We start from the raw sequence: 15,436 nt of genomic DNA, 5'->3' as shown, positions 1-15,436 counted from the left end.
TTTTTTGCAGTTTAACTTTTTTTTCCTTTTTTTTTTTTTTTTTTGATAGGGTCTATTGCCCAAGCTGGAGTGCAATGGTGATATCACAGCTCACTGTAACTTTAAACTCCTGGGCTCAATTGGGCCCCTCGCCTTAGCCTCCCAAGTAGCTAGGCCTATAGGCACAGGCTACCACCCCTGGCTATTTTATTATTTTGTATTTTGTAGAGACAAGATCTCACTGTGTTGCCCAGGCTGGTCTTGAACTCCTAGGCCACTTTGGCTTCCCAAAGCACTGGGATTACAGGTGTGTGCCACTGCACCCACCCCTCCAGTTTAAACTCAATATTACAGACTTTTCTTTTCTGAACTTCTTAAAATTCTTTATATTAGTTTTTTTTCCCCCGAGGATCAATGAACTTCTTAATAATTGTTTTAAATTTTTTAAAAAATGGAGACGGGTCTCGCTATGTTGCCCAGGCTGGTCTCAAACTCCTGGACTCTTACGATCTTCCCACCTTGGCCTACCAAAGTACTGGGATTACAGGCATCAGACACCTGGCCCTTTTCTGAACTTCTTTGATCTTGCATTTGTATCTCATTTTCTCATACACTGCAAGTCTTTGTACACAGTAACATTAAAATACTTATGTTATCCTACCATATGCAGTACATAGTTTCAAAACCACAGTAGCAATGTTACCATTAATCATAAATCAGTGAAGCTGAAAGCTCCTTTGCACTTTTTTCATCCTTAGGATACACAGTTGACCCTTGAACAACATTGGTTTGAACTGCCAGGGTCCACTTATATATGGATTTTTTTTTACCCAAACACAGTGGGGCCAGGGACGGTGACTCACACCTATAATCCTGGCATTTTGGGAGGCTAGGTGGGAGGATCACTTGAGCCCAGGAGTTCAGGACCAGCCTAGGCAACATAGCGCTCTACAAAAAAACAGGAAAAAATTAGCTAGATGTGGTGGCACATGCCTGTGGTCCCAGCTACTCAGGAGGCTGAGATGGGAGGACTGCTGGAGCCCAGGAAGTCACAGCTGTAGGGAGCCCTGATCATACCACGGCACTCCAGCCTGGACGACAGTCAGACCCCATTCTCAAAAAAGAAAAAAAAAGAAAAGCAAGGGAAGGAAAGGAAGAAAGGGAAGGATGGAGAGAGGGAGGGAGGGAGGGAAGGCGGGAAGAAGAGAGGGAGAGAAGGAAAAAAAGAAAAGAAAAAGAAATGAAAGAGAAGGAAGGAAGAAAACAAAGCAGAAGTACAGTGGGATGCAAAACACACCTATACAAAGAACCTACTTTCCCTATGCTCAGGTCTGGGACTTTAGTATGCAGATTTCTGTATATGCTCCCAAAAGGTCCTAGATCCAATCTCCTGCACATAAGGAAAGACTACACTATCTCAACACAGATACACTACTAGAGTACTGTGTTCAAAAGCTCCGAGGGGCCAGCGGTGGTGGCTCACGTCTGTAATCCCAGCACTTTGGGAGACCAAGGCAGGCAGATCACCTGAGGTCAGGAGTTTGAGACCAGCGTAGCCAATATGGTGAAACCCCATCTCTACTAAAAATACAAAAATCAGCAGGGGATGGTGGGGCATGCCTATAATCCCAGCTACTCAGGAGGCTGAGGTGGGAGAATCGCTCAAACCCAGGAGGCAGAGGTTGCAGTGAGCTGAGATTGCACCCTCTCTGCCCAGCGGGGAGAAAATAGAGAAACTCTCCGAAAAAAAAAAAAAAAAAAAAAGCCCCAAAGAATAATTATTTTTTCTGTGTATCTCTAGTTGTATTAGTTAAGTTCATTTGTTTCTATTTGCTTTCAACCTTAGGATTTACTTTGTTTTCTTTTTTAATTTACTTTTTGGCTATGTAAAACTAAAAGTTCAAAGACAGAGAAGTCTTGCCTCCCCTCCACTCTTTCCCACCACTCTTCATAGGTAACTACTTTAAGTTTCAAGGATATCCTTCCAATTCCTCCCCCAAAATAAGCATATATATATAAATATTCATATTAAATATATTTTTTATATATTTAAGTAAACATATAAAAGCATATATGCTTATTTTTGCTTTTGAATAAAGTGAATACTTAATATACTTAAGTATTTAAGTGAATACTTGATACAACCTGAGACTCATTCCAAAGCAACACATGATTATTTTATGAATCTTTTCAATGGCTGCACTGTATGGATGCACCATTCCCAATCAGTTCTCTATTAATGGATATTTGGGTTATTCCTAACTTTCGCTATGACAGCACTGCAATAACCTTGTGTACCTATTGTTTCCATGTGTGGAGCTGTACCTCCAGAATAAGGTTAGGGTTAGAAGTATAACTAACGTCAAGGTGTAAGAACAAACACATGTAATTTTGTACTCCACAGAACTTGAACCATTTTTCCACTCCCACCAGAAAAGGCAATTTCAATGTGCATTTCCATTGTAAGTGAGGTGGAGCGACTTTCTATGTTCAAGAGGAACACAGAATTACATGGAACATAAAAAATTCCTGGTTTTTTTTCTGAGAATCATGAGTTCATGTCCTTCCCCATTTTCTCCTTTGGCTTTTGGACTTTTGTTTTCAATTTTGAGAGCTCTTATGATACAAGTTGCAAAGCTTTTCTCCAGACTGATCTGATTCACCGGGAACATACTATGACCATCTGGAGTGTACTTGAATCTTACCCTAATAGATCACCTTACTACAAGACACTCCTTCGGGGATGAACAGGTTTGAGAAAGCCGGCTAAGGACAGACCACTCAAAAGAATTACGTGCTCCTCTAGTAAGTGTTTAGAGACTGCTTCACGTTCTCCAGGTAACACCGCTCTTACTCGGCGGTCCAGATGGCAGTCTTGCTTCAGGGAGTCTACTCCACCTGCAGGACCTCTTTGATTGGGTTCACTAAACCTCACAGGGCCGCCTTCCCCTCGTTCGAGTTAGCAAGGGGCCCTCAGCGCTGCGGACACAGCGCAACCTCCGACGCCAGAGAACAATAGCTCCTCGATGCGTCTCCAGAGATGTCAAGGAGGAACGAACCCAGCGGCCAGGAGGCTGCGCCTCACGACTGAAGAGAGGGGGGATATCGGATTCTAAGTTCTCAAAACTTACAGGTGAGCTTTTGCTAAGAGTAAAGGCCCGCGGCTCGCCGCCCACCGCTTCTCTCCTGGGGTGCCACCTGGTTCTCCGACACGCGGAAGCATCACGGATGAGCGTCGCGAACACAAAGCGGCCAATCACGCGCCGCCTTCGCCCAGATCCCTCCGCACGAGGCCGCCCCGCAGCCGCAGGTGGCCCCGGCGAGTACGTCCACCTTCTCTTCCCGTGATGCCCCGGGGCTGACCTACGACCTCGCTGGCCCGCCCCTCCCTTCGGCCGCTTCCCTTACCGCGCTAGCTGAGCTCCGGCGCCCGCGGAGCTCGCGCCAGGCTCCTGGGAAAGGACGGGGCGTGTTACCGGGGAGCAGCTGCTCCATTGCGCCTCGAGGCCCCGATCGGGCTAGGCTGGCGGCCTCCCTCCCTTCACCTTTCCTCTCCTAGCAGGGCCCGGCGGAGGGCGAGTGACTGCGGCCACGCCTGAAAGGCGACTCTTCTGTGAGTGGGCCAGAACGCGAACATGGCGGAGCGGGGAGGCTGGCGGGAGGCGGCAGTGGCGCTGGCCTGCGGCGAGTTTGGGCTGGCTGTGGGGCGGGGCAGGGCGGAGCGGAGCCGGGTGGCGGGGCGGGGCCGGGCGGCGGGTCCTGGTTTCCTCCCTCAGCGCCATTTTGTGGCAGAGAGACCCACAAATAAAGGGGAGTGCTGGGGTTGCGGCGGGACTAGGAGCGCGGCGGGGCAGGCGGCAGAGCTGCCGTGCGCGCGGGGCCCGGGGGCCCGGCAAGCAGCAAGGCAGCGCGCCTTCGCCTATGCCGGGACTGGCGGTGCCGCGCGGCTTCTGCACTGAAGAGGTAGGTGCGTGCGGCTGGCGAGGGAGCAGCCGCCGGGGGCGGGGACCTCCGGGCTGAGGGTTGGGGCGCAGCCGCCCCCGGCCGGTAAGGGGCTGGCAGGGCCCGAAAGGCCGCTAGGACCCAGTGCGGCACCGGTCTCGTTACCGCTCTACCTTCCCGCCAGCGGGGAGCACTTCCGCCGCGTCGAGGCCATTTTATCTCCGTCCTCCGTCCCCAGGGCCCGGGGTGAGAGGGTGCTCCGGTGGCCGGAGAGACCGGCCACTCACGGAGGCCGGAGGATGCCCTCCCCGGGCTGAGCGGCGGCGCTCGTTTTTTCCTCGCCTCGGTGTCGCTCCCTCCACCTCCCTTGGGCCTCTCCCGAGTTCAGCAAGGAAGAAAAGAAACGTTCGTTCCCTACATTTCATGTCACGCAGTAAGATGTTACTGCGGCTACGTTCCCTTGTAGACTTCCATTTTTAAATGAGTGCATGCATTCTGAGGAAAGAAACTGAATTATTTGCAGATTTTTGTGAAATCCAAGTCTTACCTTGGATCCCTGTGAGACAGTTACTACATTATTTTTTTAACCTTTTTTCATAAGTCAGTGTACACGTAGTGGAAAAGGCCAAGTTCTTGTTTTGATAAGGAAGTCACTTGGTTGGTTGATCCCAAAGGACTAGCTTAACATTATCAAGGACTAGCATAACTGATTATGTAAAAAAAAAACAAAAAAAACTGTTTAGTCTGGTAGGGAAATACTTCGATTAGTATGTTACTGTTAGAAGTTGTATTTGTGCCTATTTTATCTAGTTTTAGTTAATTCCATTGTTTCGGAAGATAAGTGAACGTCATAGATCCATCACAAGGTCTCGTTTTTTGGATTTTAAAATTTTGACCATTAAGTTTTCGACGATAAACATGTTGTGGTCATTTAAAACCGTAATTTAAAATTATGAGCGAAAAATCTTTTCAAGGTGGATACATTTTAATTCATTCGAGTAGCATCTGATTAGGCAAGTTCGCAGGTTGGCTTGTGATAAGGTCGAGGTTACATTTTACGGGTTTGGGTAGGTGTGTTTCTTACAGTGCTTTTAGGTCTTAAGGTATCTTAAGCAGACACATAGTTTAAAAGTTCAGTATTTTTAGGACTTTTTCAGTGGCAGAATTTGTCCAAGCTACCAGAATGTCTAACTCCTAAAGGATAAAGGTAATAATAATAGTGTGTCCCAGGCACAGCTTATTTTTACATGGCTCTTTTATGTGTAGCTTTTCCAATTCAACGTTGAGTCATGTTTGCTGGAAATATTTTTGTGTATTGTTTGTCAGAAATAAGCTGCTAGAGATGAAACGGAAAATGTGTAAAAGCCCTGTGATGTGGAGATGAGCATTGTCACAATTTGTACAGTAGAGTAAAGCGTTCAAGGTCTCTTATGGTCTTGTATGTAGTATTGAATCTTTTGAATATATTGTTTAGCAGTTTAGATCATTATATATTTGTTTCTTGCTTGTCAAAATTGTGTTAGTAGGTCCTTCAGCAAAACAAGACTGAAGATAGTGTTTTTAATTTTTTTAGTTGTCTCCAACTTTCTGCCTCTAAATATTTTGTTTCTTGTAGTTACTAAGCTTAACACAGAAAAACTTTTCAGTGTCTCCACGATAGTGTACTTCATTGTGTATAACAGGGTGTTCTAATTAGAATATAGTGATATAAATATTTTCTGCCTTTGAAGATACAGTTAGTAGAATTTAATCTTTTCTAAGTGCACATTGAAGTTGCCTTTTATGTTCATATTATGTTCGTATTTTGTTTGAAAAATCTATTTGTAGCATTTTCATTGTGCTGAAAGCATTAATATTTGCAGCACTTTGTGAGGCAGGCAAAATTATCTTTTTGCTGACTTGAAACTGCAAGAGTTAAAAGACTTGCTTGGAATCACACATGGCAGATAGAGGGTAAGGAAAAGATGGCCTTTCAGTTCCTCATCAGTACCTTGCTACTACAGTGTCTGAAGATTGGTTTCTTACATTCAGCTGTGATTTGTTTCACCAAGGTACCGTGTCTTCTTACTGAAGTTGTGTTGGCTGGCTCTTGCCTCCTTTCATAGGGAACTGAGTTACCTAACTTTATGATGCTGAGAGCCAGGAAGGTACTGGGATCTGGGATGCTAGGCACTTGACTAGTCAAGACTGAACTCCATACTAACCTGTTTTTCTATGTTAAGGCATCAAGAGTAGGTGGTTGTCCTGATATTCTGAGACATATTATCTCTGAAATATCTACATAAATAACTGAAACCTTTACGTAATTTTAAAACTAGTCAATCATGTTGCCACCTTTTTGGGGGTCACCAAATTTGAGACCCTTACCCCAATTTATTAATAGTTGTTTTAATCACCTAATAGCTAATCACCTAATGACTCACAGTCATTTTCATCCTGGAAAATGGGAACTAACTTTGACTTTGAAAAGTGCTGTTATTCAATGTGTGACTCATAAGAACTGAGCATATTTTATTATTTTCCTTCAGGATTCAACTTTAATTGACTCCAAATGATGTTATGGTCATTCTGTTTTTCTGATGCGACAATAGATTGTTCTGAAAACCTGGAATATTCATTGTCTTTATGAATCTAGAGTTGACTTTAAATGGTAATTGTGTTTGTCATTTGCACTAAAAAAAGAAAAAAAAAATTGCCCTGGGGAATACCAAACTTCTCAGTACATTCTTGCGGTGTGAAAGTCAAAATTGCCAGTTAGGTTCTATTTTGACCAAATAGTTCAATGTCGTTAGATAGTTGTAAATTTTGAACCTGTTCTAGTTTGATTTTGCCAGATGGTGCATTTAACTTTGTGGCATATCATGGTGGACTTTCAAGGAAAGATTTACTTTTCATCAGATTAAAGTTGAGAAAGGATTTTCTTTCAAAATGCTGAGGCTCTGAATTTCCCAAGTTGGATACCTCAAACAGCTAGAGTGATCTTAAAAGTGACTCTGAGAATTGACTTAGGAAGCGTACACATATATCCAAAACCTGTATTTACTCCTGACTTACATTACAAATACAGAATTTTATTTTAAAAAAAATTTCAGTAAAAATCTCCATTTAATTAAAATCTACTCGATGTCAAACTTTTTAAAAAGAATGTAAGCCAACGTCGAGTTCAAGAGCAGCCTGGCCAACATAGTGAAATGCTGTCTCTACTTAAAAAAAAAAATTAGCTGGGCATGGTGGCACACGCCTCTAGTCGCAGCTCCTCAGGAGGCTGAGGCAGTAGAGTCGCTTGAATCCAGGAGATGGAGGTTGCAGTGAGCCAAGGTTATGCCCCTGCACTCCCTCCTGGGCAACAGAGAGAGACTCTGTCTCAAAACAAAAAAAAAAGAAAAATTTTAGTAACTGTTGGCTGGGCATGGTGGCTCACAACTGTAATTCCAGCACTTTTGGAGGCCCAAAGAGGAGGATCACTGGAGCCTAGGAGTTCAAGACCAGCCTGGGCAACATAGCAAGACCTCATCTCTACTAACAAGAAAAAAAGAAATTAGCTGGGCATGGTGGTGCACGCCTGTGATCCCAGCTACACAGGAGGCTGAGGCAAGAGGATCAGTTGAGCCCAAGAGATAGAGGCTGCAGTGACCCATGATCAAGTCACTGCACTCCAGCCTGGGCGACAGAGTGAGACTCTGTCTCAAAAAAGAGAGAGAGAGAAAATTTAAGTAACTTCTGTGTAGAATTCTAAATATTGGAGATGCCAAGAATTCCGCAGTAAGTGTTAGAAACAGTCAGGAGGACAGTATGACTATTATCCACAACCTGTGAATTATCTCTTCAGGTGTTTCAAGAAACACTGAGTCTGTGTATTTGATGGGGAGAAGGAAACTAATAATTAAATGCCCATTTTGTTCCAGTTACCATGCTAAAGATTAATATCTGTCTTCAGAAATAGCACAGTATTTGGACCCTGGTTGCAGTAATTCTCTTTGAGGTGGGGAAACTGAGGTGCAGAGATTTTGCTACTTTTGTATTTGCAAAGTTGATAGCCTGTTTTAGAATACCAAGGTTATCAGAACTGTCTTCATGTGTTTCTCAGTCCTTTTAATGCCCTTTAAAAACAGATTATCATCTCGTTGCTAAGCTTGCAGTTAATTTTATTTTGATGGAATAATAATATGGATACCTGTCTTTAAGAAGAGGGTAAGAGGCCGGGCGCGGTGGCTCAAGCCTGTAATCCCAGCACTTTGGGAGGCCACACAAGGTCAGGAGATCGAGACCATCCTGGTGAACACAGTGAAACCCCGTCTCTACTAAAAATACAAAATCTAGCCGGGCGAGGTGGCGGGCGCCTGTAGTCCCAGCTACTTGGGAGGCTGAGGCAGGAGAATGGCGGGAACCCAGGAGGCGGAGCTTGCAGTGAGCTGAGATCCGGCCACTGCACTCCAGCCTGGGAGACAGAGCAAGACTCCGCCTCAAAAAAAAAAAAAAAAAAAAAAAGAAGAGGGTAAGCAAGTCAACTTTATGAAGAAGCAAGTAAACTTTAAGAAGAGAGTAAGCAAGTAACTTTATGATGCTGAAGCCAGGAAGGTAGTGGGATCCGGGAAGTATCAGGTTGTAGAAACATACACAGACAATCCTTGCCAAAATCCTGGCATAGGAATTTGAGCCCTGGTGTATGAAAAGTCTGCCCTTTGCATACTCAGGTTTCGCATCCCATGAATGCTGTATTTTTGATCCGAGTACTGTATTTTTTATCTGAGTTTGATTGAAAAAAATCCACATATAAGTGGACCCATGCAGCTAAAACTTGGGTTGTTCAAGGGCCAACTATAATAACTTTCATAAACTGGAATTTATATTGAATAGCATCAATGATACTTCAGTATTACAACTAAAATTGTACATACTGAGTAGGTAGGATGCCAAGTAACTAGATAAAAGGTATACCACCTAGCCTTAGTGATAAATACAGCTGTTTTCAAACTCACTCTCTTACCACAGTACCTGTTATGTGAAGTTCCTGGTTGGTTCTCAAAATTTTGTGTTTGCATATACATAGATACAGATACTGATGTACTGGTTAAATATGTACAGCTAAAATAGCTAAAATTGTCTTTTAAGATTTTTTTAAATTAAAAATATTGGCCGGGTGTGGTGGCTTACACATGTAATCCCAACACTTCGGGAGGCCAAGGCAGGCGGATCACCTGAGGTCAGGAGTTCGAGACCAGCCTGGTCAACATGGTGAAACTAAAAATACAAAAATTAGCTGAAAGTGGTGGTGGGCCCCTGTAATCTCAGCTACTCAGGAGGCTGAGGCAGGAGAATCGCTTGAACCCAGACTGCGGAGGTTGCAGTGAGCCGAGATCGCACCATTTGCACTCCAGCCTGGGCAACAAAGACTCCGGGGTGGGTGGGTGTGTATGTATGCGTGTGTGTGTGTATAAAATTAATATTTCACTCTAGAAAAATGGGAAATTACAAGGAAATGCCGTTTTTGATATCTGAGTTCTAAGACTTTGCAGTCTAATGGAGTGGATGCACGTGTCATGCTAAAATAGAAGTAGTTAGACATGTGGAGTTAAATATGGTGATGGTTTCTCAAATGATTAAAATGACTGCCACCAGGTTAAGGTAGTTACAAAGCGGCTTTCTATAATAGCAGCAGAGATTATAAACTGGGCAACAAGGGTCATAAAGTAGGCAGGAACAAATTTAAAAAAGAAAATATATACATTTTATTCATAGTAATATGGTTTATGTCTTCATAGGACAGAGTGACTTGCTCAGTGAAATAGACTTTTTACAGTTAGCTCAGAAACAAATAATATACTGAGGTTTTTATCAGTTTACTATATTCCTTAAGAAAGATTAAAGAGGGAAGGCAGAGTGCAGTGGCTCACGCCTGTAATGCCAGCACTTTGGGAGGCCGAGGCAGTTGGATTGCTTGAGCCCAGGAGTTCGATACCAGCCTGGGCAGCATGGTGAAATCCCATCTCTAACAAAAAGTACAAAAATTAGCTGAGTGTGGTGGCACATGCCTGTAGTCCCAGGTACTCAGGAGACTGAGGCCAGGAGAATCACTTGAGCCTGGGAGGTCAAGATTGCAGTGAGCCATGATCGCACCACTGCACTCTGGTCTGGGTGACAGAGCAAGACTCTGTCTCAGGAAAAAAAAAAAAAAAGCCTGGCACAGTGGCTCACGCCTGTAGTCCCAGCACTTTGGGAGGCTGAGGTGGGCAGATCACCTGAGGTGGGGATTTCAGGACCAACCTGACCAACATGGAGAAACCCTGTCTCTACTAAAAATACAAAAAAATTTAGCTGCATGTGGTGGCACATGCCTGTAATCCCAGCTACTTGGGAGGCTGAAGCAGGAGAATCGCTTGAACCCAGGAGGTGGAGGTTGCGGTGAGCCAAGATTGCGCCATTGCACTCCAGCCTGGGCAACAAGAGTGAAACTCCATCTCCAAAAAAAAAAAAAGATTAAAGAGAGAAAGAAGCATGCCAGTAACCTAGATCAATTTATGATTTTTCCTCTGAATTCTGCTTTCTTCAACACAATTTACTTAATCTGAAAACCAGGATTTAATAACAGTATGATTAGAATGTTTCATTTATAAAGTAGAGTTGAGATTGTACATAGTATAAAAAATGCTGTTGAAAGGTTATCTCCTTTTGAGGAACCTCAAAATCAAGTGGGAGAAATCAAGTAGTTTTGGTGTTTGTGTGTTTTGTTTGTTTTAATGAGAGACAGGGTCTTACCACATTGCCCAGGCTCGTTTCAAACTCCTAGGCTCAAGCAGCTCTCCTGCCCCAGCCTCCCAAAGTGTTGGGATTACAAGTGTGAGCCACCACACCAGCCTCAAGTAGCTTTCGAGATGGTGCCACAGCACTCCAGCCTGCCAACAGAGTGAGACTCCATCTCAAAAAAAAAAAAAAAATTCAGTTTAACATACCAAGCTTTTGGTCAAATTTCTAGTAGTTTAGAATTTATAGTAAGTATGGGTAAGTAAAATAAACCACAAATACTGTAAAGTAAGGGAACATTCGTGACTGTGCTTTTAGAAATAATACCTAGGGCTGGACATGATCCTTGCACGTGTAGTCCTAGCTACTTGGGAGGCTGAGGTGAAAAGATGACTTAAGAGTTCAAGACTATCCTGGGCACTATGGTGGGTCCCTATCTCTTAAGAAAGAAAGAATAAGAATAACTAGTATAAGAACTAATTTCTTAATTTGTATAAATTATTAATATGCCAATTGCAATTTAGATGCTTTTTCAAAAGATCACTGGTACTCAGAACCTGATTCAATTTTTTAATCCTCAGAATTTTTATATAAAGATTTTATGTTCGTCAGGTTAGCTCTTCATGTTGTATACTTTTTTTTTCCGACCTTGTATTTTAACATGATGCTTAAGGTACGTTTGTTACACATTTTTTCCTTTGTCTTTTTTTATTGTATGGATTTGTAGTTTAATAAATAACAGCTGCTATTAGCATTCATTCTAAAAAAATAGCATAATAAAGTGTTCTCTACTTGAATTCATTAACCTATCTTTGAAACAGGGTTAAGTGAATTTTGTATAATAAAGAAGCTAATTTTGAGATGCAAAATATTTGGCATAAAATTAAATACCGTAGGAATATTTTTATTAAGGTGTGACATACACGACATACACGTGTAGATGAATTTTTGTTGTTTGTTTGAGATAGAGTCTCTGTTGCCCAGGCTGGAATGCAGTGGCGTGCCATCTCAGCTCACTGCAACTTCCACCTCCTGGGTTCAGGCAATTCTCCTGCCTCAGTCTCCCTAGTAGCTGGGATTATAGGCGTGTGCCACTACTCCCGGCTAATTTTTTTGTTTTTAGTAGAGACCGGGTTTCACCATGTTGGCCAGGCTTGTCTTGAACCCCTTACCTCAAGTGATCCACCCGCCAGCCTCCCAAAATGCTGGGATTACAGGCGTGAGCCATCACACCTAGCATATACATATATTTCAAAATATAGGCCGGGTGCGGTGGCTCATGCCTGTAATCCCAGCACTTTGGGAGGCCAAGGCCGGCAGATCGCAAAGTCAGGAGTTCGAGACCAGCCTAACCAACAGGGTGAAACCCCATCTCTACTAAAAATACATAAACTAGCCAGGTATGGTGGCTCGCACCTGTAGTCCTAGCTACTTGGGGGGCTGAGGCAAGAGAATTGCAATTGCTTGAACCCAGGAGGCGGAGGTTGCAGTGAGCCGAGATCGCACCACTGCACTCCATCCTGGGCGACAGAATGAGACTGTGTCTCAAAAAAATAAAAATAAAATATATAATATATCTAAAAAAAAAACTATTGGGCAGTAGTAAATTATGACTGTGATAGGTACTGCCTTGCTTTAACAACCTAATGCTATAAAAAGGAAGACTTAAGCTGGTATTACCCTTTAATAGCCCCTTAGCAACATGGCTAGGATACTACTTGAGGTCAGTATCACGTCTGTGACGAGACTTTCATAGGGGGATTGTAATAGTGTGATGAAAAATTATATTTCTCTTGACCTTTTATGGTGACATCAAATGATTTGAATGGCTGATCAGCTTTTTTATGAGGGAATTTGTAAAAACTACCCAATAACTGTAATAATGGAAGATGTTAACAGAGGAGGATCTGGGTGTAGAGTATATAGGAACTCTGTAATATCTTTGCCGCTTTTTGTAAATCTAAAACTTTTTAAATTATTTAAATTGTAATTACTCGACAGTAATTTAGTTCACTAATAAATTGATTTGAAAGAGTCAGTATTTTTTATTCCTACTTTCACTGGAAGAAAATCAATTGAACTTGTTTTCCCTCCACTTTTTTTTTAGGATTCAAGATGACCAACGAAGAACCTCTTCCCAAGAAGGTATGGGTTTTGGTTTTGGGTTTTTTTTTTTTTTTTTTTTAAGCAGTTGTAAGCACTTTTAAAAAAAAATAGACTTGAAGGATTATCATTGTTTGCTTATTTCTCATTTCTTTGCCTTTATAACAATAATAGCATTGGAGTTGTACAATGTGCTAGATGTTGTATCTTATATCAGTATATTTTTAGAATATTTTCAGATTTTGGAAAACTTTAGTTATAATAATATTCCCGTGGTCTACTCTTAACGTTCATTATGTGAATATTTCCAGCTACATATATACAAATAATGTCAAAAATGGAGATTATGAGTATATTATTCTTTTCTTAATGTAAATCCCTTTGATTATAATTAAAAACTTTATTTTAAAAAATGGTTATAGCTAGTTTTCAAATTCTACTTTTGTCTCTGAAATTTTTTTGTCTAGTCTCAATCTCCCCCTGCTGTGCATTCCTACCTCGAGTTTACTCTTACATACACACACACACACAGTGGATGTTATAAAAGGGTCTCTAGGAGGAATTTGTGATTCAATTGGGAAAGCAGGGCATGTGCTTAACTAAACTGAATATTTAAGTGAGTAGATACTACAGAAGTTTCCTGTTGTGGAGTCAAATTACTCGTAAAATGAGTAAAGGATTGTATTATACTTTCATAATCTGAGAATTACTGTGTGTTGCCTCTGGTAGCCTTTGATTTTCCTCCCTTGGAACAGGGTCTTGCTCTGTCGCCCAGGCTGGAGTGCAGTGGTGCAATCTCAGCTCACTGCAGTCTCTGCCTCCTGGGCTCTAGTGATCATCCCACCTCAGCCTCCTGAGTATCTGGGGGCTACAAGTACGTGCCACCACACCCAGCTAATTTTTGTGTTTCTTGTAGAGATGGGGTTTTGCCATGTTGCCCAGGCTGATCTCGAACTCCTGGGTTCAAGAGATAGCCACCTGCCTCTGCTTTCCAAAGTGCTGGGATAATAAGCGTGAGCTGCCTTTGGCAGCCTTTTAATATATTACACTACGATAGTCCCCCCCATTCTATTTTATGGTAATACTATTTTACTGGTTAGTATTATAATTTGAAACATTTTTAAGGAAAAAAATTTAAGTGAAATAAGGAAAATACTAATAAAATAAGGAAGTACTAATAAAGCCTTTATTTTCTTTTTATTTTTTATTTTCTGAGACAGGGTCTCACTCTGTCGCCCATACTGGAGTACGGTCGTACAATCTTGGCTCATTGTGGCCTCGTACCCCAGCTTATGCAATCCTCCCACCTCTGCCCCCCAAAGTAGCTCAGACTACAGGTGTGCTGCTACGCCTAATTTTTGTATTTTTTGGTAGAGATGGAGTTTTGCCATGTTACCCAGGCTGATCTTGAACTCCTAAATTTCAAGATATCCTCCCGCCTCAGTCTCCCAAAGTGCAGGAGGCATGACCCACAATGCCCACCAAAGCCTTAATTTTATACTGAAATAGGAGAGTTATCTCACCTTTACAGCCTTTATTTGGTATAGCGAATAGACTGTTTCTCAGTTTTTGAAGCATGTCAGCTTATGCCCTTCTTTCAACTTTTTATTTTCAAATAATTATAGATTCACAGGAAGTTGCAAATAAATGTCCAGAGAGGTTCTGTGCAGCTTTCACTGAGCCTCCTTCATTGTTAACGTCTTGCATGACTAGCAGACATTTCTAATAACTAAAAATCAGGGAATTGACATTGGTACAATCCACAGAGCTTATGCACATTTCACGTTATACTTGTACTGTTTGTGGGGGGAGTGGGGAAGAGCTATATGCAATTTTGTCATGTCTAGCTTTGTGTAACCATCATTAATCAAGATACATATCTGAACTATTACCATAAATCTTCATTGAGTTATTATTTTGTAGCCACATCTACCCCCTCCCTCTCCATGCCTGACCCCTGGCAACCACTAGTTTATCTCCATTTCTGTAATTGTTATTTCAGAGTGTTATATAAACGACATCATGTAGTATATATCTTTTTGAGACCATTTTACATTCTCACCTGCAGTGTAGGAAACTTCAGTTTCTCTGAATCCTCACCAGCATTTGGTGTTGCCGCTAATTTTTATTTTAGCCATTCTAATCAGTGTGTGGTGATACCTGGGATTTTAATGTGCATTTTCCTAATGATGATGCCCATTGTTAAGATAACAAATAGTTTACCTTAAAAAAAAAAAAACTTTTGTAATAAAATAATTTTTTTTAGTGATAAATATGTACTGAGCTATTTAAATCTCACACTCAGGAGGTGTTTCATAGGTCTCATAGAGCTTTGTGTCTTCAGGAAGATCACTCAATTCATATTGTAATTCTCTTTATAGGTTCGACTGAGTGAAACAGACTTCAAAGTTATGGCAAGAGATGAGTTAATTCTAAGGTAAAATGTTATTTGTTCAAAAATAAAATCTTTGTATAGAACATTGTATTATGCCTCTACACTGTAATTGTCTTTGTGTCAGATATTATTTTTAATGTTGTTACATCCTCAAATAATTTAATGTACTTTTTGAACATACTATGACCTATTTCTTATATTAACACTGAGGAAAACGTAACACTTTAAAGAACTACTAGGAAGCTATAAGTTTAACAAATATATGGCTTGTTTTGT

The 15,436-nt window shown here is 41.7% G+C and overlaps 3 protein-coding genes across 5 annotated transcripts in view; 2 read left to right on the top strand and 1 right to left on the bottom strand.

Annotated features, from left to right (window-relative positions):
- SOD2 (superoxide dismutase 2) overlaps positions 1 to 15,436 on the bottom strand; it is a 62,097-nt gene that overhangs the window by 40,360 nt on the left and 6,301 nt on the right. The gene's annotated exons all lie outside the window — the stretch shown is intronic.
- WTAP (WT1 associated protein) overlaps positions 3,132 to 15,436 on the top strand; it is a 30,351-nt gene continuing 18,046 nt past the window's right edge. For both annotated transcript variants that reach the window (XM_017853511.1, XM_017853512.1), the window contains exons 1-3: positions 3,132 to 3,592; positions 12,770 to 12,807; positions 15,147 to 15,202. In XM_017853511.1, the coding sequence (XP_017709000.1) occupies positions 12,778 to 12,807; positions 15,147 to 15,202 (86 nt within the window). In that variant the 5' untranslated portion in view covers positions 3,132 to 3,592; positions 12,770 to 12,777. The remainder of the gene's footprint in view (positions 3,593 to 12,769; positions 12,808 to 15,146; positions 15,203 to 15,436) is intronic.
- Positions 3,591 to 5,645, top strand: LOC108516179 (uncharacterized). The gene has a single exon (XM_017853515.1). It carries the CDS (start codon positions 3,615 to 3,617, stop codon positions 3,936 to 3,938), a length of 324 nt encoding a protein of 107 aa, XP_017709004.1. The 5' UTR covers positions 3,591 to 3,614; the 3' UTR covers positions 3,939 to 5,645.

The sequence above is a fragment of the Rhinopithecus bieti genome, unplaced genomic scaffold (genome assembly GCF_001698545.2).
Source record: "Rhinopithecus bieti isolate Rb0 unplaced genomic scaffold, ASM169854v2 scaffold_37503, whole genome shotgun sequence".
In the NCBI taxonomy this organism is placed as follows: Eukaryota; Metazoa; Chordata; class Mammalia; order Primates; family Cercopithecidae; genus Rhinopithecus; species Rhinopithecus bieti.
The sequence above is the reverse complement of the archived record's forward strand: the minus strand, read 5'-3'. Positions and strand labels throughout refer to the sequence as shown.